Source organism: Pseudonaja textilis, chromosome 16, assembly GCF_049901715.1.
Source record: "Pseudonaja textilis isolate UNSWEBS1 chromosome 16, rPseTex1.2, whole genome shotgun sequence".
Taxonomy (NCBI): domain Eukaryota; kingdom Metazoa; phylum Chordata; class Lepidosauria; order Squamata; family Elapidae; genus Pseudonaja; species Pseudonaja textilis.
In genome coordinates, this window is record NC_142005.1 from 4,461,001 (window position 1) to 4,483,918 (window position 22,918).

At 45.1% G+C, this 22,918-nt stretch overlaps 1 protein-coding gene across 1 annotated transcript in view; it reads left to right on the forward strand.

Annotated features, from left to right (window-relative positions):
• SF3B2 (splicing factor 3b subunit 2) overlaps positions 1-21,236 on the forward strand; it is a 33,680-nt gene extending 12,444 nt beyond the window's left edge. The window contains exons 7-21 of the mRNA XM_026716287.2: positions 266-371; positions 1,152-1,240; positions 3,031-3,231; positions 3,696-3,830; positions 4,225-4,305; positions 5,975-6,202; positions 8,786-8,935; positions 9,033-9,122; positions 9,730-9,837; positions 12,060-12,167; positions 13,133-13,275; positions 15,023-15,124; positions 15,816-15,915; positions 18,381-18,566; positions 20,985-21,236. Of these exons, the coding sequence (XP_026572072.1) occupies positions 266-371; positions 1,152-1,240; positions 3,031-3,231; positions 3,696-3,830; positions 4,225-4,305; positions 5,975-6,202; positions 8,786-8,935; positions 9,033-9,122; positions 9,730-9,837; positions 12,060-12,167; positions 13,133-13,275; positions 15,023-15,124; positions 15,816-15,915; positions 18,381-18,566; positions 20,985-21,056 (1,899 nt within the window). The 3' untranslated portion in view covers positions 21,057-21,236. The remainder of the gene's footprint in view (positions 1-265; positions 372-1,151; positions 1,241-3,030; positions 3,232-3,695; positions 3,831-4,224; positions 4,306-5,974; positions 6,203-8,785; positions 8,936-9,032; positions 9,123-9,729; positions 9,838-12,059; positions 12,168-13,132; positions 13,276-15,022; positions 15,125-15,815; positions 15,916-18,380; positions 18,567-20,984) is intronic.
• The last annotated feature ends 1,682 nt before the right edge of the window (positions 21,237-22,918 follow it).

A 22,918-nucleotide genomic window follows, 5' to 3' on the forward strand; every position in this document is an offset into this window, starting at 1 on the left:
CGGGTTCAAGGGGAGATCTGGTTTGCACTTGTACAGCAGGCACATGAGTCAGCAGACTTGCCTCCGTGGCCAAATTCTTTGCGTCCTCTTTCCAGAGGGTTCTTAGCCTGATTTGTCACAAAGTTTATCCACTCCGTCAGCTCAGATGCCTTTTCTCTTTGCCCACTGTTTCCTAAAGCGAAAGCATAACCAAGCCTGAACTGTTTGGCTCGGATGAAGCTTGCAGACAGATGACAATCTTGAGTGTTGATTTTGACCCTTTCAGATCGACGACTCAGGGGTGGGCCCCAAAATTCCTCAAGCCTTGGAAAAGATCCTTCAGCTTAAGGAGATCCGTCAGGAAGAGCTGACATCTGTACCCGGCGCCATAGGTAAAGGACCAGAAATAGGACTCCTGCGAAATCTAGTTCAGAGACACTCATCAGTGCTACAGACAGACAGATTATGGAATTGCATTGCTGGGATGAGACTTGGAATCTCTTTTTTTTTTTTTAAGTTTCTAATCCTCATGATAATAGTGGAAACAAATGGGGAATCTTGATTGGCCGAGTTAATGTCAACCCAAAGAACGACACCAGGAGTTGCTTCTGAGTAGTTTCTCTATGGTTGTTCGCCCATAGACAGAATCTTGCCAGACTAAAGCAATTATCTGCATCATTAGCGGTACACCTCAAATTACAACCACAACTGAGCCCAACATTTCGGTTGCTAAGTGAGTCATTTGTCAAGTGAGTTTGTCAAGTGAGTTCCAACCTATTTTGCCACCGTTGTAAAGTGAATCACTGCAGTTGTTAAAAGTTAGCAACGTGGTTGTTAAGCGAATCTGGCTTCCCCACTGACTTTGCTCCTCAGGAGGTCACAAAAGGGGATCTCATGACCCCGTCATAAATACGAGTCTGTTGCTGAGCGTCCGAATTTTGATCATGGGACTATTAAGATGCTGCAACGGTCCTAAGAATGAAAAACGGTCATTAAACCGCTTTTCTCAGTGCCGTTGTAACTTCAAACGGTCACTAAATGAACTGTTGTAAGTCGAGGGCTACCTGTAATCTTCCTTTTTGGGGGAAGGGGGCTGGTGTGTTTCTTCCCATTTTTTCATCTCCCCCCCGCACATTCCCTTAACCCCTGCCCTAATTTTGCCTTCCTTCCAGACGATGATATGGAGACAGAGCTGAGGATGCTGGCCGGCATCTCTGCCTCCGATGCTGAAGACGGCGCTTCGGCCCTGTCTAAGAAAGAGGTGAGGGGAAGCAAGAACTTGGGAAAGGCTGCAGCTCAAGAGACCGTCTTGTTCCCTTTTGCATGAAAAACGATCCTTAAATATTTATATTTAATTTGTAATACATGTAGCTATACTGTATACTGAAATATATATAACGTATCTTACGGCTATGGAATAGAGAGCACAGTGCATAGACTATAATTATGTAGATTTCTTTTTAGATACATATATGTGCTTAGTATTAATATGACATTTTTCTCTTCTGAGCCAATGACCTATATACATGAATCACATTTATCGATATTATTAAGGCATGGTGAATTAGTATTACCAATACTATGAATCACTAGCAGGTATTAATTGTATGTATTGTATTTATTGTACTGTCAAAAAAAAAAGACGCTGAAAGGTATTGACACATCTATTAGAGAAATCTTTGTCAATTTTTTTTATTATTTTGAATTTTTGTGAACTTTTTAATAATTTGAATTTCAATAAATTATTATTTTTTAATTAAAAAATAGAAAAGAAAAAAGATCCTCACTTCAGTGCTGACCCTGGTAGTGTCAGACCTGCCGCAGTCTGATCTCCCAGGAAAGTGAGACTCTCAACTCCATTTGATGGAAGGGAAAGGCACTTTTACTAAGAGATGCTGATTACGGGAGAATCAGACGGAATGTGAATTTCCCGCTGATCAATACAAAATAAGCCCCTTGGTTCTCCTTAGCCCACCCCCACCCTGGTCCTTACGTAGTGTATATTAGAGGGGAAGAATAATAGCAATGCACATTTAGTAAATAGTTTGACAATGTTGAGGGAATTATTTGTTTAGCAGAGTGATGGCGTTCAGGGAAAAACTGTCCTTGTGTCTAGTTGTTCTGTTGTACAGTGCTCTATAGCGTTGTTTTGAGCGCAGGAGTTGAAACAGTTTATGTCCAGGATATGAGGGGTCTATAGATATTTTCACAGCCCTTGTCATGCCCCTGTTGGAGACTGACTCCGAGGGAGAGGAGGAACAGCTGACAGGGAGTGGAAGTGTGGCTTTGGAGGTTGTGGAAGAGGCTGGGGAAGGGCAGAGGCCGGCCCAGGCCTATCCCTTCTTCATCCTAGGGCAAGCAGTAAGGAATGGAGAAGGGAACAACTTGGCTTACGGGAGAGGAAGTGGCCATGATCCCCCTCATTGGCTGCAGCTGGGGTGAATAGTATAAAGGAGGGGTGTTTAAAACACAGCATTGCTAGAAGCAAAGCGTGTTTTATTACTGGCTGAAGTTGATCTTGGTTGGCGTTCTTCCAACGGACTGTGCCTTGTTATCTTCTTGAAGTTTGTAATTAATTATCCTGGTGCTGTGGTGGAAATTCCTTCAGTGCAATTTGTTTTTTTTTATTTCTCCGTTATCTGTTCTTTGAGTTTGGACTGTATTTCTTTCATTTGGAGATTATTTTGGAAAGAGTTTAATCTCCAACTGCGAACAATTGAACAGTGAGGCCAAGTTGGAGGCATTAAAGGAGATTTATTTACGTTTGGGGATTTATTACATGTGTGCTGCTTCCTGGGTCATCACAGCCCTCCTTTTTGACTCTTGAAGTATACAGGTCCTCGATGGAAGGCAGGTTGGTAGCCATTGCTTTTTTCTGCACTCCCAATTACTCTCCAAAGTCTGTGTCTGTCTTGTTGGGTTGCAGAGCCAAACCAGACAGTTACAGAGGTGCAGATGATCGACTCAATAACTCCTCTGTAGAACTGGATCAGCAGCTCCTTGGATAACCCTTTGCTAACGGAGGTCTCCCTTTCTCGATTCCCTGAACAGAAAAACCGCAAACGACGGAACCGGAAGAAAAAAAAGAAGCAAAACGCCCCTTCCAAAAGTAACCAGGTTTCCCAGGCTGCCAAGGGACACGAGGAAGAATCGGGAAGTGATGCCCCTGTGGAAATTGAGTACGTGACCGAAGAGCCGGAAATCTACGATCCCAATTTCATCTTCTTTAAAAGGATATTTGAGGCATTCAAGGTATGATCAGATCTGGTTGTTCCAGAGCAGTGCAGAGATGCAAAGAGAGAGACACAATCAGGGGTGGAGATAGATCTTTTTGACTGTTGTTGAGACTCCAGGGAAAAAAACTCTAGAAAATGTTGAGACTCGAGATGTTGAGACTCTAGAAAAAGTGCAGAGAAGAGCAACCAGGATGATGAGGGGACTGGAGGCTAAAACTTATGAAGAACGGTTACAGGAACCGGGCCTGGCTAGTCTAGGGAAGAGAAGGACCAGGGGAGACAGGAGAGCAGCCTTCCAATATTTGAAGGGCTGCCCCAGAGAGGAGGAAAGGGGTCAAGCTATTTTCCAAGGCCAGACAAGGAATAATGGATGGAAACTGATCAAGGAGAGATTCAACCTGGAAACCAGGAGGAATTTTCTGCAACCTGTTCCGCCTTCTGAGAATTCCCTCCCCAACTCTTGTCCTCCCTTCCTCACAGCTGACCGACGACGTTAAGAAGGACAAGGAGAAAGAACCGGAGAAAACAGACAAGTTGGCCGCTTCGGCTTTGCCAAAGAAGAAGGGATTTGAGGAAGAACGGAAGGACAGTGACGACAGCTCTGATGATGAGCAGGTGTGTGTGTGTGTGTGTCTGTGTGTGTGAGGGTGTGGGGAGAGAGGGAGAGATGTGTGTGGCAGGCTGGTGGGAAACGCCCCGTTTTCCTCCTCTTTAGCCTTCTGTGTGATCCTGCGATGAAAAGAAAAGTAGTTTCTTGGTTTCGGGTTGCTAGACCAGAAATGAAACCTCCAGCCGCAGGGGCAGTTCATCCCCAGACTGTTAAGATTCTTGGGGACAGGTGGCCAAAAAAAGAGACTCGTCTCAGCACTTCTTATATAAGCCTTCCCCCTACAAGATAAAACAGGGGAAAGGTTGCTACGTTAGATAAGAAACCTGCACTGGCATAATAATGACGGATAATCAAATTGTTGGGAGGAAGTGACAGCTGCTCTCTCCAAACGAATTTCAGGAAAAGAAGCCGGAAGCTCCCAAGTTGTCCAAGAAGAAACTGAGGCGGATGAACCGTTTTACTGTGGCTGAGCTGAAACAGGTATGGCTTCCATTTCCTTTATTTATTCATTTGCCAAATTTTTATGCTACCTTTTTACTTTATAAGTAACTTGGTAATATATACTTAATGCTCTCCTTCTCCTCATCCTCCTCTTCTTCCTCCTCCCCCTCCTTTCTCCTTCCACCTACTTCTTTTTCTTTCCTTCCTTCTTCCTCCTCCTCCTCCTCCTCCTCCTCCTCCTCCTTTCTCCTTCCTTCTGCTTTCTTTTAACATTTTCTTGGATGAAAGATATTATTCTCACTGGGCTGTAAATTGGGGTTTCGTTTTTTTTGTTTGGTCTCCTGAGGTTGTGATTTCTCTGGCTGGGCCTGGAGAAGTTCTATGATTGAAGACTAGAGAAATACTGTAGTGGTTTTTTTTTTCTTCTTACAAACGCTAGGCTATTTTCATTTGATATTTTACTATGTTATAGATGAAATTAAGAGAAGAACGTTTAATGAATACTTTTTTTAGTATGTGGATATGAATGCCTTAAGCTACCCTATAGATTGGTGTTATTTCTTTGAAAGAGGTGGTTGTATTTTTCATTTATTTGTATCCTATGGATGGATGGGTGGATGGATGGATAGATAGATAGATAGATAGATAGATAGATAGATAGATAGATAGATAGACAGATAGATAGATAGGATAGACAGAGATATAATAGAGATATGATAGATTGATAGATAGATAGACAGAAAGACAGGTAGATTAGATGATAGATAGAAAGAAAGATAGAAAAATACACACACACACAGAGAGAGAGAGAGAGAGAGAGTAAAAGAAAGGAAGTTGGGATTTAAAGAAAACTTCCAGAGTCTGTTTGCTTACCTAATGCCAGGGACCGGGCAGGCTTCTACACATGTACTCAGCACTGGAGCTCAGCCTATTTCTGCTGAAGTCTGCTCAGTTAAGACGTCACCAATGTAAATGCCTTGTTTGGTGGCCATTGAGGGCGGCTGCCTGACAGGAAATTGGAAGGAAAGGTTTAATTTTTACTAGCCCAGAGTCACTTAGAACATAGCATCATAGGACTGGAAGGGACCTCAGAGGTCCATTAAAATATGTTAATTACAACCTGACGTAAAAGGGAAAGGAGGAAGACCCTACACCGTTCCAGACCTCTGGCTGTCCAGGCAAAATGGGCATTATTAAAATCACGTTAAAACTATAAAACTAAACAGGTGGGAAATTTTGGCAAAGATTCAGACATCACCAGCGCTGCACCACTGATCCCAGAGCAGGGTGGAGGGGAAAGCTTTCCCTGTTGAACTTCTGCCACTTGGTTCAATGTGTGTAATGACACTTGACCAAATAAAGTGTTTGAGAGGGAGGGAGAGAGAGAGAGAAAAGAAAGCGGGTGAATAAAGGATTAAGAAAGAGAGACAGGCAGACAGAAAGGAAAAAAGGATTAAGAAAGAATGAAAGACAAAGGAAAAAGAAAGACAGAAAGGAAACAAAGAAATGAGAAAGGAAGGAAGGAAGGAAGGAAGGAAGGAAGGAAGGAAGGAAGGAAGGAAGAAGAAAGAAAGAAAGAAAGAAAGAAAGAAAGAAAGAAAGAAAGAAAGAAAGAAAGAAAGAAAGAAAGAAAGAAAGAAAGAGAAAAAGACAGTTGAAAAACCCAGGACTTTGTTTAATTTATTTTTGGCTTTTTGGTTCCCTGTAGCTGGTGGCCCGCCCCGATGTGGTGGAGATGCATGATGTGACGGCACAGGATCCCAAGCTGCTAGTCCACTTGAAGGCCACCCGCAACTCTGTCCCCGTGCCCCGCCACTGGTGTTTCAAGCGCAAATATCTCCAGGGGAAGAGAGGCATCGAGAAGCCGCCATTTGACCTGCCGGAATTCATTAAGCGCACGGGGATCCAAGAGATGAGGGAAGCCCTGCAGGAAAAGGTGCGGAAGGAAGCTTTGTTGTTCACACAAACACACACTCACACACATACACACTCATATACAGAAAGAGCTGTTCCAAGACCGCATTCTTGGAAGTTTGCATGAAAGGGAAGCTCAGAGGGTCGGAATTCAGAGTGGTCATGTTAAAATTGGATTAGCAAATTAAGTCTATGTATATATATAAAAGCGAAATACCACTCACACATCATCATAAAATCTCCAGAACCGTAAAGCCTACAAACTTGAAAACTGGCATATATGTTCCTCTTGGCTTCTAGGTGCTCACTAAGAAAGGATTTTTCGAAATGACCATCAGAGTATTACTATTTCCTATATTATTACTAAGACGATCTGATGCTAAGGAGTTCTACTCCCTCTCCCCACCTGAAAAGAAATCTCTTCCAAATGCAAAACACAAGCAGAGGAGAGGAGTTTCAGTTTCAGTTTTAGTTTCACAGCAGCAACCAGCTTTAGTACAGAACGGTTGAGCTAAGCCATGCCCAGGCTCCTTGCTGTCTCCTTGCTCACACAGCAAATACTCTTTCAGTTTCCAAAGAGCCCTCAACTCTCTCACACACTGACAGGACGCTAGCCAGATGAATACCGATGAATGCTGGTAGGCAGAGGCAGAATTTTTCCCCCCTTATTTTCCTCCCCAAAAACTAAGCCCGACCACATAGTTTTGTAGCTAAGCCCAGGTATGGAACTAGTAAGCAAATAAAAGTATCCACAGTATTGGTAGTACCTTTAGCCCTCAACCTATGACCACAATGGAACCCAAAACTTATGTTGCTAAGCGAAAGATTTGCTAAGTGAGTTTTGCCCCATTTTACAACTCTTCTTGCCACATTTGTGAAGTGAATCATTGCAGTTGTTAAGTTAGTCACACAGTTGTTAAGTGAATCTGGCTTCCCCATTGACTTTGCTTGCCAGAAGGCCACAACCGTCATAAATACGTGCCAGTTGCCAAGCATCTGAATCTCAGGATGCTGCAACGGTCGTAAGTGTGAAAACCCATCATAAGTCCCTTTTGTCAGTGCCGTTCTAACTTGGAACTGTCCCTAAATGAACTGTTGTAACTTGTGGACTTACCTGTATACAAACCAATGACCCCCAATCATTCGTTTAATGACCACTCAGAGTTAACGACAGCACTGGAAAACCTTCAAATCAAATCTTCATTCAATCATAAACCAGCAATTAAAACGCAAGAGCCACAATTAATTAAGATGAAAGTCAAAATACAGGTATGCTAAAATATCTGCAAAAGGTTTAGAGATAACACTAGGGCGTAGTGTACAGATTATACAACAGTACTTGGCTGTCAATCAAGGAAATAAGATCAGAGAGAGCCGATAATAACTTCCTGGGATTAAACAAATCAGAACAACCAGGTGATTTAGGAAAGAATGGAAATAATAATTCTTGGTGAAAGCCTGTATAGAGGAGATAATACAGAATAACATGTTCCTCCAATTCAGTTATTCCTCCACCCATATCAATATGATTTAATGTCATTATCCAATATCCTAAAAGTGTTTTGTCAGACTTTCTTTTGGTTTTTCTTTGAAGAAGTTTCGCTTCTCATCCAAGAGGCTTCTTCCGTTCTCATCTCATCAACTGAAGAAGCTTCTGAGATGAGAAGCGAAACATCTTCAAGGAAGAACAAAGAAAGTCCAGTTGCCTCCTAAAAAAACACCTTTGGGACAACCCTGGCCTGGATGACCGAGAACCTCCGCAGACATAATTATTTAATAATAAAAATGTGATTTTGTTGAAGGACAGGCGGAGAGTGGTGAGGTCAAGAGAGGAACCGGCCTAGAATCATTACGTTCCCACAAACAGTCCAAAACCATCCTCTCTTGAAGTCTGTTAACTCTTTTATCTGACACCAATTTGCTGCTGATGGTTACAGATCGTCCTCAACCTACAGCAGTTCGTTTAGTGACTGTTCAAAGTTACAGCGGCGCTGAAAGAAGTGAATTATGACCATTTTTTTACAGTTACAACCTTCGCAGAGGATGTGATCAGAATTCAGGTGCTTGGCAACTGAATGTATCTTCACTTTTATGTACACTGAGAGCATTTGCACCAAGACAAATTCCTTGTGTGTCCAATCATACTTGGCCAATAAAGAATTCTATTCTACTTATGACTGTTGCTGTGTCCCAAGATCATGTAAAATTACTGTTTTGCGACCTTCTGGTAAGCCAAGTCAATGGGGAAGCCAGATTCACTTAACAACTGAGTTACTAACCTATCAATTGCAGTTGATTCACTTTAACGGTGGCAAGAAAGTTCATAAAATGAGGCAAAACTCACTTAACAAACTGCAGTGATTCACGTAACAACTGCAGCAAGAATGGTAACAAAACGGGGCTGAAACTCAGTGAAACACCTCGCTAAACAACATAAATTTTGGGCTCGATTGTAGTCGTAAGTCCAAGGACTACCTGTAGTTGATTAGATCCTTGCGCATAGCATGAACAATCAATCCGTTGAACTAGAACTGATCCTGTGGTCCTGATTCGGCCCGCCTGATCCTTTCCCGTTTGCTGACTTTCCTCTTCTTCTTCTCTTCAGGAGGAACAAAAAACCATGAAATCCAAAATGCGGGAGAAAGTCCGTCCGAAGATGGGCAAGATCGACATCGATTACCAGAAACTGCACGATGCCTTCTTCAAATGGCAGACGAAGCCAAAGCTGACCATTCATGGCGATTTGTACTACGAGGTAACCAAGCCATCCTTCTCCCCAACTAGATGGGAGCAAAGCTAACGGGGCAACTCCCTTGCCAAGTCCTACCCCTTTCCTCCTCTTCCTCCTCTAGGGCAAAGAGTTCGAGACGCGTCTGAAGGAGAAGAAGCCGGGAGATCTTTCGGACGAGCTGCGCAGCGCGCTGGGGATGCCCGTTGGGCCGGTAAGTTGTTGGGAGACGAACGAGAAATATAAAACTATTCTACTCTATATCAACCCTGCTCTGAATTCTACTCTACTCTTTTTTTGAAGACGTTTTCCTTCTCCAAGAAGCTTCTTCAGTTCTGACTGGATGGTGGAGAATAGAAAGGTTTATATTCCTTGCAGGCAGCTGGTCATTTGCATCCTTTTTAGAGAGTCATTGAGGCCACTCGGAGGTTTATCTGAGTCCTCGGGGTCACTTGAGTGGTGCAAATGGGTGTGGAGCCTCCTTGGAACTGCTGAAAGGACTGTGTTGTAGACTGGAGATGGATGAGGTCGTCTCCCTCCTCTGTTGAGAGAGGGCCAAGTGGCCTCAGCGGCTCTCTAAAAGAACGCAAATGACCAGTGCTCTGCAAGGAATACAAATCCTTCCCTTCCCCACCATCCAGTCAGAGCTGGAGAAGCGAAACGTCTTCAAAGAAAAAACAAGTCGAGTTGGGACCAGCACGACCCAAATGACTGAGAGTCTCCACAGATATTTAGGATTGGGATGGTTGCACAGAAGTCAGGCAAGGAGGTGAATTCTGTCGCTAACAGTGTCTTCTTCCTTTTTTTCTCGTGTCTCCAAGAACGCCCACAAAGTTCCCCCTCCGTGGCTGATCGCCATGCAGCGCTATGGCCCACCGCCTTCCTACCCCAACCTGAAAATCCCGGGTTTGAATTCTCCCATCCCAGAGGTGAGTCAGCCTTCTAACATGCTCGGAGTTAACTTCTTCCAACTGTCGAGGGTCACAGCCTGCCTCGCATTCTGCAAAACCAAGAAAGGTTTTGAGAACCTGTTAGCTCAACAGTCAGCGGTCAGCCCCACCTGCTTTGCTGAATCGGAGGAAGATTGTCGGAAAGAAAAATTAAAATAAGAATCACGAATAAAAGGCAAATCTTACGTGTCCCGGGATAGTGTTGCAGGACCGGAGGTTTTGTCTTCCCAGCTTTCAGTCTCGGGCTGCAGCCATCTTCAGAGAACTCTCTAGCAGAGCGTGTGATGTTCTGTGTGTGATGTTTATAGCACCCGTATCACACACAGAATGGCGCCCACTGTTGTGGCCCGCCGATGGCTGGCAGAGTTGGCAGCAGAGTCGGACAGCGAGGAAGTAGGGGAGGAACCTGGGCCAGTCCTGGAGACTGAGGAAGGCTCAGATAACAGATAATCAGAGTTGGAAGGGACCTTATAGGTCACCTAGTCCAGCCCCCCGGCTCAGAGGAGGTCTCTGCGTCAGAGGCAGAGATGGGGCCAGGGCAGACTGGCAGTCATCCGCTGTCTTCAGGCTCGGTCAGCAGTGAAGCGGAGGAGCTTCTGGAACCAGTTCCCACCGGGCACGCGTGCAGAGCTACCGAAAGGAAGGTGTCAACTCATAAAACATGTCTAGGGTCTTTTAGAGTTGCCAACAGAAAGGGAGGGGGGAGCAGTGTGGCAGCTTGCATGCCATGAATGTTTTCAAAGATAGTTAACTAGGTGGCCGCATGCGTGCAAAATTCTAACTGGAGAGCATGATTTGACTCTTGGGTATGGATGTGTCTCATTGGAGATTATGAACTATGATACGCCCGGGGTGTGTGGGGGGAAACCAGGGTCAAGGGTGACAATGAATGATGTGTCTCAGAGTCAGCTACACTCAGGTAGCACCAGCATGTTTACTCCTAATAAATCTTCTTTAAGCTTTGAAAATCCGGCTAGAGACTCATGATTTAAATGGGGGGGTAGCTACCGGACCCCTGACAGAAGGAACAATTAAAGTGGGAGTAAGGGCACAGGTGGACGATGAATGGCCCCACCTTTAAGGATTAAAAGAGGAGGGGGCCTTTTGCAGGAAACAGTTCATTCCATCATTGTGAAGATCTGTCTGTGCATCCTAGGGACTCTGCGCTAAGCCCTTCCTTGTCAGCACTGCGTTTGGAAATATTTTCCAGGCAGCTTTCCAAGATAGATAAGGACTGCGCTAAGAATTACACCTTTGCAAGACTGTTTGCCAGGCCGTTGGCTGAATGCAATAAATTCACATACATTTAATAAAAGAGGTTTTGCCGGAACACCGAGTTTGCTTAGTGCTTTTGGGGGAAGCCCAGGACAGAACGCACACGGATAGAAAGAAGTTCCCTGAGGATGGGCTCCGGTACGAGTCCGAAAGCTCGGAAGACGACACTTCCGGTCCCGGTGACCAACCCAGGTTGGATCCTGTAAAAAAAAAAAAAAAAAATTGATTAGAGAAGGAAGACAATTTACATGTCCTTGATGCTCTCTGAGCTTGGTTGTTTTCTTAAAGATGTTTTCTTACCTAAGCTAGGTAACATCATTGATGTATCACACAGCATTCATGATGTTACCTGGTTGGGTAATAAAATGTCTGCAAGAAAACGAGCTCAGAGAGCACCAAGGACCCCTGTCTATAGTCGAGTGGAAATCTGTTACAGGCTTTTTGTATAAAATGGAGGAAATTGCGCTTAACAGTTTGTTGTTTCTGTGAGGAGAAAAAGCTGGATATTGGATTAGAGTGAGGGGTTGTTGTTTTGTAATCGTAGAGTAAGACATCCCTTTATTTATATTTATATTTGGTGTTTATTAGAAGTTCGCTCTTTGGATTTCTTTTTATTCTTTCAGTCCTTTTGACTATTTTTTGCCCATTTGCTCTCGTTTTCTTGCTTTTTCTTTTTGTTGGTTTGTGTTAGTTTTTCCGCCCCTTTGTAAGATCTTCAGTAACAATGGATAAAAGCAAAAAAGCAAAAGCAATTGAACATTATCTGCTGTAATGTACAAGGAGATGTCTTAGTTCAGAATGGGAAATTCTGCTAAACCTCTACTTCTCAATGTATCGTGCCTAAGAAGATGATGCGAAAACGCAAAATCCTGGCTAGTTTTAAGCAGCTGCCAAAGAACTGACACCGCGATTTATGTTTTCTGTAGGGGTGCTCGTTTGGATATCACGCCGGAGGTTGGGGTAAACCACCTGTGGATGAGACTGGGAAGCCTCTGTATGGAGATGTCTTTGGGACCAATGCTGCTGAATTCCAGGTATGTCTTTACAGCAACATTTTTCCACCTTGGCAGTTGCAAAGTGGATGAATGTCAACCCCCAGATTTCCCCAGCCAGCCATGTTTTAAGATGGGTGGACTTCAATTCCCAGGATTCCCCATCCATCTTTCCCATCACCTTCTTGGTAGTTTGCAGAACATCACAAGCGAAGAATATATCTGTCCGGGCTTCCTTTACACAGGGGTGTCCAACCGTGGCAACTTTTCAGACCTGGGGACTTCAACTGGCTGGGGAATTCTGGGAGTTGAAGTCCACACGTCTTGAAAGTTGCCAAGGTTTGGTCCTTCTGCTTTAGCAGAAAACAGGCAGCAAACAGGGCAGTGAGAGAACAATCAACATATCTCTGACATGCATACATACATAGATACATATATCCTCCCACCCTCCCTTCCTTGCCTCTGTCCTTCATTTCCCTCCCTCCCGCTTTCCCTTCCCTTCCGCTCCTCCCTCCCTCCATCTAACCCTGTCCCCCTTCTTCCTTCCCATCTTCTCCTTCCTTCCTTTCCTTCCGTCTCTCCCTCCTCCTTATCTTTCTTCCTCCCTTCCTCCCTTCCTTGCCTGTCTCCCTCATTTTACTCCATCCCTCCCCCCTTTCCCTTCCCTTCTGTTCCTTCCTTCCCTCCTTCCCTCTCTTGCTCCCATCTTCCTCCCTCCCTCCCTTGCCTATATCCTTTGTCTTCCTCCCACCTTCCCTCCATTCATCCATGCCTGTCTCCCCCTCCCTCCCTTCCCTTCTGCTCCTTCCCTCCTTCCTATCTTCCTTCCTCCCTTGCCTCTCTCCCTCATTTTCCTCCCTTTCTCCCTCCCCCCTTTCCCTTCCCTTCCGCTCCTTCCCCCCTCCTTTCATCCAACCCTGTCTCCCCGCCCTTCCCTTCCCACCTGCTCCTTCCTTTCCTTCCTTCCTTCCTTCCCTCCCTCCATTCTATCTTCCTCTCTCCCTCAGGCTAAGACCGAAGAAGAAGAGATAGACCGGACCCCTTGGGGGGAACTGGAGCCGTCCGACGAAGAATCCTCAGAGGAGGAAGAAGACGAGGATACGGACGAGGAGAAGCCAGACGAGACGGGCTTCATCACCCCTGCCGATAGGTCAGGCTCTGTCTGTACGTGGGATTGGAGTGTGTGTGGATTTCCAAATAGGGGGGATGTGACAGTAAAAGAATCCAAATCCCCATGGGAAGCTCAAAGTCAGGACAGTCCCTAGGAAGGAAATGTTGGGGTGGGATTGGCCACTCCTCTATGAGCCCAGACAAGCACCGGCAGCCTCCCGCTCTCTTCCTGAATCGCCTATCAGCTGAGCTTCAGAATAACCAGGTTGGAAGGGACCCTGGAGATCTTCTAGTCCAGCCCCCTGCTCAAAGCAGGAGATCTTCTACTATCCTGGTTGTCCTGGCTAGTTTTGAAAGCCTCCCACGTTGAGCTTCAGAATTATAGCATCACTGAGTTGGAAGGGCCCTAGAGATCTTCTAGTCCAACACCATCCCAGTCAAATGGTTGTCCGGTCTACTTTTGAAAGCCTCCAACGATGGGGCACCCACAGCCCCAGGACGGGAAGCCCTCCCACTGGTGAATTGTTTTCACTGTCAGGCAATCCCTCTTAGTTCCTGGCTGAACCTCTCTTTAATGTTCTTTCACCCGTTGCTCCTTGTTGTCAGGATTCCGGGGATTGCCCTAATTAAGTCATAAACCTCAAGCCAAGCTTCAAAAAACTTCAAAAGATTTATTAGGAGCGACATGTCGGCATAACCTGTATGAAGCCAACTCTGAGACACGTAATTTACAATTCCTTCCTCCACTCCCCTGGGTGTATCATAATTCAGCTTCTCCAACAAAACACCTTCATGTGCTGGGTGTCATCACTCACTTTCCCCAATAAAGGTGTCATGCCCCTGGTGGAAGCTGACTCCGAGGGAGAGGAGGAACAGCCAACAAGGAGTGGAAGTGTGGCTCCAGTGGTTGTGGAGGAGGCTGGGGAAGGGCAGAGGCCGGCTGGGCAGTCAGAGGAAGACCCAGGCCTTTCCCCTCTCATCCTAGGGCACGCAGGGAGGAGAGGATCAGGGAAAGACGTGAATGGGGTGGTCTAAGGGGGAGGAAAGAGCCTTGATCCTCTTCATGGGCTGCAGCTGTGAGAACTGGTTAAAAGGACGGACATGCGTATGGGCCAGTGCTGGAAACAAAGCATGGAAATATCTCTCGTCTGTTGTTCCTCTCTGAGTTTGGCGTCCTTCCCAGTGTGTGTTCCGATATCTGTAGACGTCTTCAAGCCCTTATCTTTGTCCGGTTCCCTGAACTGCTTCAGTGTGGTTTGGGTTGTTTTTCCTCTCTATAATTTATAGGCATTTTTAGTTTAAACTAGGCATTAACTTCTTTTCGTAACTGTTTGTGGGGGAGTTTTTTGACTCCCAAGGATTTTGGAGCAAAGTGAAGGAATAAAAGGGGCTTCACCTGTTTTTGTGACTGTGTTTATTTTGTATCCCACCCTGGGTCATCACAAAAGGATTTTCGAGGGCAGTATACCCGGTTGCCTAAGTTGCAATCTTTGTGAGATAAGCTTGGAATGTGCTTCTCTGATTTTATTTGCCGTGTGCTCCTTCAGCCCCCCACGCCACCTTTCTCATGGCAACTTCGAAGCAGGCATAGGACTGTTTTGCAAGTTGATACTTGTCCTGTTTTCTACCAGCCTGTTGGGCAATTTGGCTAGACCAGGTGACTTCTTTAGGATTCGGTGCATGGTATGATTCCCCTCACCCCAAATAGGTGACTTCCTGAACCTCTTGGTTGACTCCAGTTAATTTCCTCCTGGTTCTGACTTCACTTTTTCCTCTTCTTCCTCTAGCGGCCTAATCACACCAGGCGGCTTCTCTTCCGTGCCCGCCGGCATGGAGACCCCAGAGCTGATTGAGCTGCGTAAGAAGAAGATCGAGGAAGCCATGGATGGGTAAATTGGCTCTCTTCACATCCCTTCTCTCCTCTTGGGGACTAGCAAACCATCTTTGGTGGAGAAGAAGTTGAGTTTGGAGAGATCTATCTAGAGGGTCACTCCATTGATTCCTTCACACATTTTGTTGGCCTTTCAAAGAAATAACTCGGTAACAACAAGACGATCCTGAAAGATACTAAACGCAATATAACATCACAATCAGGCTTAATGTGATAGACTTCTACGTAAGGGGAAATGTGTGCTAGTTTACTACTTACCTGGGGCTAGGGATTTCTTTTTATTGATTTTTTTGGAGATGTAATCCGTGTTCTTGGGTGGGGACTGCACCAAAGGAGTCTCACTCAATTCCATTGCACACATGTTGTGCATTGACAATAAAGGTTTGAACTTTGAAGACAACACTAGAGGGAAGAGCAGAGGGGAGGATAAAGGAAAGCTCGAGGGACATTTTCCCCCTAACACAATATGGTTTTTTTTATTTTATGTTTTTATTTTATTTTATTTTATTAACAAATGCATATACCTGCCCAACTCACAGTGACTCCAGGCAGTGCACAACATGAAAACTCCACAAAAAGACTTGTAATTTAATCCCTCCCTATGTAATTCTTATAACAGTATGGCATGGTGGTGGTGGTTTTTTAATTTTTATTTTATTTCCTGCTCCAAAATTCTCTGCCCCCCACAGAAGCGAGACGCCCCAACTATTCACGGTTCTGCCGGAGAAGCGGATGCCAACGGTTGGGGGTGCCATGATGGGATCCACCCATATCTACGACATGGCCACAGTAAGGATTGGATCGGTCTCTCTTTTTACTTTAAGATGGGCCCTATATACCAGTGGTGGGATTCAAAATTTTTTACTACCGGTTCTGAAGGGGTGGTTTGGTGGTCATGGCAGGGGAAGGTTACTGTAAAACCCCCATTCCCTCCCCGCCCCACTAACCTGCTTTGCAGCTCCATTCTCCTGTGCAGGGCAACCAAAGAAGACCCAGCCAATCAGCTGGGACTCGGGAGGTGGAGAATAGATGGGGGTGGGGCCATTATTGGCCGGTTCTCCAAACTACTCAAAATTTCTGCTACTGGTTCTCCAGAACTGGTCCAAACTGGCTGAATACCACCTCTTGGCTATGCCCCCTCCTAGCCAAGTCCCCCCAGCCTCCCCAAGGTCAAACGCAACCCTGATGTGGCCCTCAACGAAATTGGGTTTGACACCCCTGAACGACACGCACGCCTCTAATTCAGCAGAGTGAACTCTTCGCACAGCCTTTTAAAGCTGCTTGAAACACGATTCCAGATGGATTGGATGACAAATCCCATAATTAACCCCCGGGATTGCCTGTGCCCTTGACTTTTTCTGGTCTGTCCAATGGTGAAGAAAGAAACTTGTTTTCTTGAAATTAAGACGGGGAAGAACATGCTCGTTTAATTTTATATAATCTATATCCTTCCACATATGTAGTCTGGGTTCCCACGCCAAACCCAACCCCGATTTAATAAGAAAAGGAAACTTATATTCTCACATTGAAGGTGGGAGATTGGATTCCTTAAAGCCCTGTTTCTCCACCTTGGCAGCTTGAAGATGGGTGGACTTCAACTCCCAGATGCTGGCTGGGGAATTCTGGGAGTTGAAATCCACCCCTCTTCAGGCTGTCACATTAGAGAAACTGCAATGCTATGAATCACAAAACCTTCCATTTCATCCTGCTGTAACTCTGCTTTTTAAGCCAACCTACTGTTTATGATTTCTGACACTGCTCACAAAAAATTGGTGCCCTCTGGTGTGAAGGCACCCGAACGTTCATGGCAGTGCCTGCCAACTACAGATCTGCCCTTAAGCTGCCCAACAAACCATCGTATATATATTAATTTTTACATACAATAAATCCATTCCATTTCAATCATGTGTTGATTAGGTTCATCTTTCAGGTGCTTACAATGAATAATAATACTCTTTCTTTTCAATATAACAATAATCACATTCCCAGATCAGTAATATCCAGTATATCTATTTCACAAGCTTCTCTTATTGCTTGATGAATACGTCTAGTCTACTTTAATTTGTTTTATTTTCTAACCATTGGTAAAACAAATCCCATACCATCTAATATTCAGATTCTTCTTTTTCTTTCATTTCTAATGTTAATCTATTCATATCTGCACATTCAAATATCTTTTTCAATTACTTTTCCCTCTATCAGTGTCTTATCGCTTTTCCAATTCTAAGCAAATACAATTCTAGCTGCTGTTAATACATAGAATAGAATTCTTTATTCTGAATAGAATAGAATAAAATAGAATAGAATAAGGAATAGAATAAGAATAGAGTGTAGTAGAATAGAATATAAAGGATAGAAATAATAGAATAGAATAAGGAATAGAATAGAATAGAATAGAATAGAATAGAATAGAATAGAATAGAATAGAATAGAATAGAATAGAATAGAATTCTTTATTGACCAAGTGTGATTGGATACACAAGGAATTGGTCTTTGGTGCATATGCTCTCGGTGTACATAAAAGAAAAGTTAAAGTCATACAGTCACAAGTGGGAGGGGATGGGTGAAATTGAAGGATGGGAAGATTAATAATAATAGTAGACTTTGTAAATAGTTGGACAGTGTTGAGGGAATTATTTGTTTAGCAGAATGATGGCGTTCAGGGAAAAATGTATTTTATGGAATAGAATAGAGAATAGAAGAGAGAATAGAATAGAAAATGGAATGGAATGGAATGGAATGGAATGGAATGGAATGGAATGGAATGGAATGGAATAGAATAGAACAGAACAGAACAGAACAGAACAGAATTCAATTCTTTATTGACCCAGTGTGATTGGACACACAAGGAATTTGTCTTGGTGCAAATGCTCTCAGTGTACATAAAAGAAAAGAGACATTCATCAAGAATCATCACGTACAACACTTAATAATAATAATAATAGTCATAGGGTACAATAAGCAATCAAATCATACTAGGAAACAGTCCATATAAATCGTAAGGGTACAAGCCACAAAGTTACAGTCATACAGTCACAAGTGGGAGGGGATGGGCGACAAGGAGCGATGAGAAGGTTAATAGTAATAGTAGACTTTGTAAATAGTTCTTTACTGTAACCTTCAGGTACCGTTCCTAGAACCGTCGTAGCTTAAAGGGCTCTTAATGGGGTGGACCTGACTTCCTTCTTCATCCCTGATCTAATGCCTCCCCCTTCCCATCTCCCGTCTTCTTTCTCTCCCCCCCACCCTTGCAGGTTATGAGCCGCAAAGGGCCGGTCCCCGAAATCCAAGGGGTGGAGGTCGCCCTGGCGCCCGAAGAGTTGGAGCTCGATCCCATGGCCATGACCCAGAAGTACGAGGAGCACGTGAGAGAGCAGCAGGCCCAAGTGGAGAAGGAGGACTTCAGCGACATGGTGGCCGAGCACGCGGCCAAGCAGAAGGTGAGCGGAGGCGCCTTCAATCCCTCAAACTGGAGCGACACCCTAAGATCGAAACAAAGGGGAAAAGACCCCACGAATTTTTGTTAACCGGGGCAAGAAGCCACAGGTGGAAAACTAACCAAGGAGAGAAAGCAACCTGGAATTAAAGGCGGGGTTTCCTGACCGTGAGACCAATTAGCCAGTGGAACGCCTTGCCACCAGAAATCGTGGTGCTGTATCATTGGAGGTTTTTCCAAAATAGACTGGACTACCCATTTGTCTGGAATGGTATAAGGTTTCCTGACTGAGCAGGAGGTTGGACTAGAAGACCTCTAAAGTCCCTGCAACTCTGTTATTCACTCTAGCTAGGCAAAATGGTGCCAGAGAAAAGAGGCAGGAGGTGGCAGTGAGTATCCCTGGACGCAGGGGTGGGCTTCAAAAAGTTTTAGCAACGGGATCTCTGCCCGGTGGGTGTGGCCATAGTGGGCATTGGCCTAGTTGGCCTCCTGCACCATAGCGGGGTGGGGGAGAGATGATAAATTGATAGGTGATAGATCAGGGGTCTTCATACTCGGCAGCTTTGAGACTCGTGGACTTCAACTCCCAGAATTCCTCCTCCTCCAGTCATGTTAGCTCAAGAATTCTGGGAGTTGAAGTCCACGAGTCTTAAACTTGCCAAGTTGGAAGACCCTTATGATAGATGATAGATAGAAGATAGATAGGTAGGTAGGTAGATAAATAGGTAGATAGGTACGGAGAGAGAGAGAGAGATGATAGATTGATAGGTGATAGATCAGGAGTCTTCATACTCGACAGCTTGAAGACTTGTGGACTTCAATTCCCAGAATTCCTCCTCCTCCTCCAGTCATGTTAGCTCAGGAATTCTGGGACTTGGAAGTTCACAAGTCTTAAACTTGCCAAGTTGGAAGACCCTTGTTCTAATAGCTATGAGCCACGTTGGCGCAGTAGTTCGAGTGCAGTATTGCAGGCAACTTATGCTGCCTACTGGCTGCCTGCAATTTGGCAGTTCGAATCTCACCAGGCTCAAGGTTGACTCAGCCTTCCGTCCTTTCTAGGTCAGTAAAACGAGGACCCAGATTGTTGGGGGCAAGAGGCTGACTCTGTAAACTGCTTAGAGAGGGCTGTAAAAGCACTGTGAAGCGAAATATGCCTAAGGGCTGTTGCTAGTGCTATTGCTATGAAAAGCTTCATCCGTAGTCTTCCCACCCTGCTCCAATTCTTGGAGACAGGGAAATGTTCAGTGAGAGAGATCCAAAATATTTCCTCTGCTCCGTTGCTTCCCCAGGTGGCAGCCTCTTTTAAAAAATTCAGCTTTAATTTATTTTTCCAGAACTGCGTTTGAAAACGTTTTAATGCTTTTCTGTCGGATTCTAGTTCAATTTTTGCTCTTTCGAAAAGATACCATTCCGAATCGGATGCAAGATAGCCTCATGCGATCCTTGAATTTCATTTTTGATTTCTTCTAGTCTTTCCAGCTTGACACATTTTAAAAGCAGGGATATCGATAGCCATGGAATAAAAAAACAAACGTTCATCCCGCCCATCAATCTTACAGCTTGGCATGGCTGGAAGCAGTTGGGTCCTTTGCCTTCTCAATCTTGGGGTTGGCTCCCCTCTGCCTGTAACCCACCGAGGGTCCTGGGACCCTCCAAAGGGCAGCATTCACCCTGCTTCCCATTGTCCAATGGGGCTCTCCCCTCCCCCTATATCTGTGATGGCAAACCTATGGCATGCGTGCCACAGGTGACACGAGCCTCAGCCAAACTTACCTGCACCGCGCATGCATGCGCCTCCCAGCTGATTTTCGGTCCATTTAACTGCCAAAACGGGCCTGTTTTTCAGCCTCCAAAGGCTGCAGAGGCTTCCCTCAAGCCTCCTGGAGGGCAAAAAAAAGTCTCAAAGAAGCCAAAAATCAGCTGGGAGGTGCACGCCTGCGCAATGCAGGTAAGGGGGGTGTTGTATGCACAGGGAGGCAGGGCGCATTGCATTGTGGGTGCTGGCACGCACACGCTTTTGGCACACCGCAGCCAAAAGGTTCGCCATCACTGCCCTATGTTAACCAGAGGACCCCTTGCACCGTCTGGCCATCCTCTGGGCTCCCCCAGGTGAGACCACCGGCCTGTGCTAAAAAGAAATCAAACCCCAGAGTGGAGTGGAGCAGTTTTGCCGGCGAATGGAAGCCCGTATAGCGCCTGTTTTTAATAGGTGAATCAAGTCAGACTCTTCGGCTCAGGGTCCTCAAAGGATGCTGGGAAAATCTCACACCGCAGCCTGGAGCAGAGATGCTGCACTGGTCAAGAGGGAGATTGGTGGGCTAGTGGAAGGGAATTGAGAATTCCCCGGTCACAGAGAACAAAAAGAAATTGGGAATCCAATCATAAACACACCCCAACTTTTTGTATTTATTTTTCCCTTTAGCAAAAGAAGCGGAAAGCACAGCCGCAGGACAGCCGAGCCGGAGCCAAAAAGTACAAGGAATTCAAGTTCTGAAATGCCCCCCTTTCTTTTTTTCCCTTGGCTTTTTAAAAAAAATACTTTCTCGGTCTCGCCGTCGCTTTACCCTAAAAAATCTGCCCTCTGTGGTTGGTTGGTTTTTGTTTGTTTTTTTGCATCTTTGTGGTTGGAGCTCAGAAACGGATTGTTTTGTAAATAAAAGTCAGAGATTCTGGAGTTCTTGTCCTCTCCCCCTTTCTGAGTGGGTGTTAAAAGGAAAAAATAAACCTGGTGAGCTTTTAAGATGAGTGGGCTTCAACTCCCAGAATTCCTCAGCAAATGTGCTGGCTGGGGAATTCTGGGAGTTGAAGTCCATCTCTTAAAGCATGCTGGCTAGGGGATTCTGGGAAATGCAGTCCACCCATCTTAAAGCATGCTGGCCGGGGAATCCTGGGAGTTGAAGTCCGTCTACCTTCCAGCATGCTGACCAGGGAATTCTGGGAGTTGAAGTCCACCCATCTTAGAGCATGCTGGCTGGGGAATCCTGGGAATTGAAGTCCACCCATCTTAGAGCATGCTGGCTGGGGAATCCTGGGAATTGAAGTCCAGCTATCTTAACAGTTGACCAGGTTGAGAAATACTAGTCTTGAATTAAGTACAACTCCAAGCACGATTTCACAGGCAAATTCAAGGAATTTTCTTTGCAAAAAAATCATTGGTTTCAGGAATTTTCTCTCGTATTCTCACTTTAACCCCTAGGCCTGTTTCCCCAGACCTCCTTCGCTCTCACTGGCCTCAAATCCTGCTTATACTTTTCCTGATCAGCTTGAGCATGCCCGTTAAGACATTTATTTGGGGGAGGGGGCCACTCCATCTCCTTACTCCCCTTTTCGCAGCTGTCCTGGGGAATATGCCGCAGAAAGAAAGGCCATCTGTTGGGATTAAACACAGGCTGGCGGATACGTGCAGCCCCCCCCTCCCTCCTCTGCAGTAGCCTCATGGATTGGGGAAGGGGACGCAGGCAGAAAACGGTCTTTTTCTCCCAGCCTGTTGGGTCTCGTTTGCCAGAGAGCCAGCCAATATTTTTATTTATTTTTATTTGTTTATATATTTGATTTTTCAATCGCTTGCAAGATAATAAGTATAAGTATAAACATGAGTAAGAATAAAGGAAATAGGTACGAATAAATGGGGGCAATAGGAGAGGGACAATAGGCACGGTGGTGCACTTACGCACGCCCCTTACAGACTAGAAACAGGTATTCTTTCCTTCCTTCCTTCCTTCCTTCCTTCCTTCCTTCCTTCCTTCCTTCCTTCCTTCCTTCCTTCCTTCCTTCCTTCCTTCCCCTTCCCTGTTCTCCTTCCTTCCCCCTTCTTTCCTTCCTTCTTTTATTTTTTATTTTATTTGATTTGTCAATCGCTTACAAGATAATAGGTATAGGTATAAACATGAGTAAGAATACAGGAAATAGGTACAAATAAATGGGGACAATAGGACAGGGAGGATAGGTACGATGGTGCACTTATACATATGGTGCATAAGTGCATATTTATGCATACGGTGGACTGGCTAAGATGCTGGATTACACACCTGAGACCACAAATTGTTGTCATTACAAGTAGTCCTTGACTTCTAACCACAACTGAGTCCAACGTTTCCAGGGATAACTGAGCCATTTTGTCAGGCAGGTTTTGCCCTCTTTTACGACCTTCCTTGACACAGTTGTTAAAGCGAATTGCCGCAGTTGATAAGTTGGTAACTTGGTTCGATGTCGCTCGTCCGAAGGAGGCCAAAGAGGATCAGTTGACCTTGGAATGCAGCAACGGTCATAAGTATGAACCAGTTGGCAAGCATGTGAATTTTGACCCGTGATTGTGGGGATGCTACAAAGGTCGTAATTGGAAAACAGTCAAAAGTC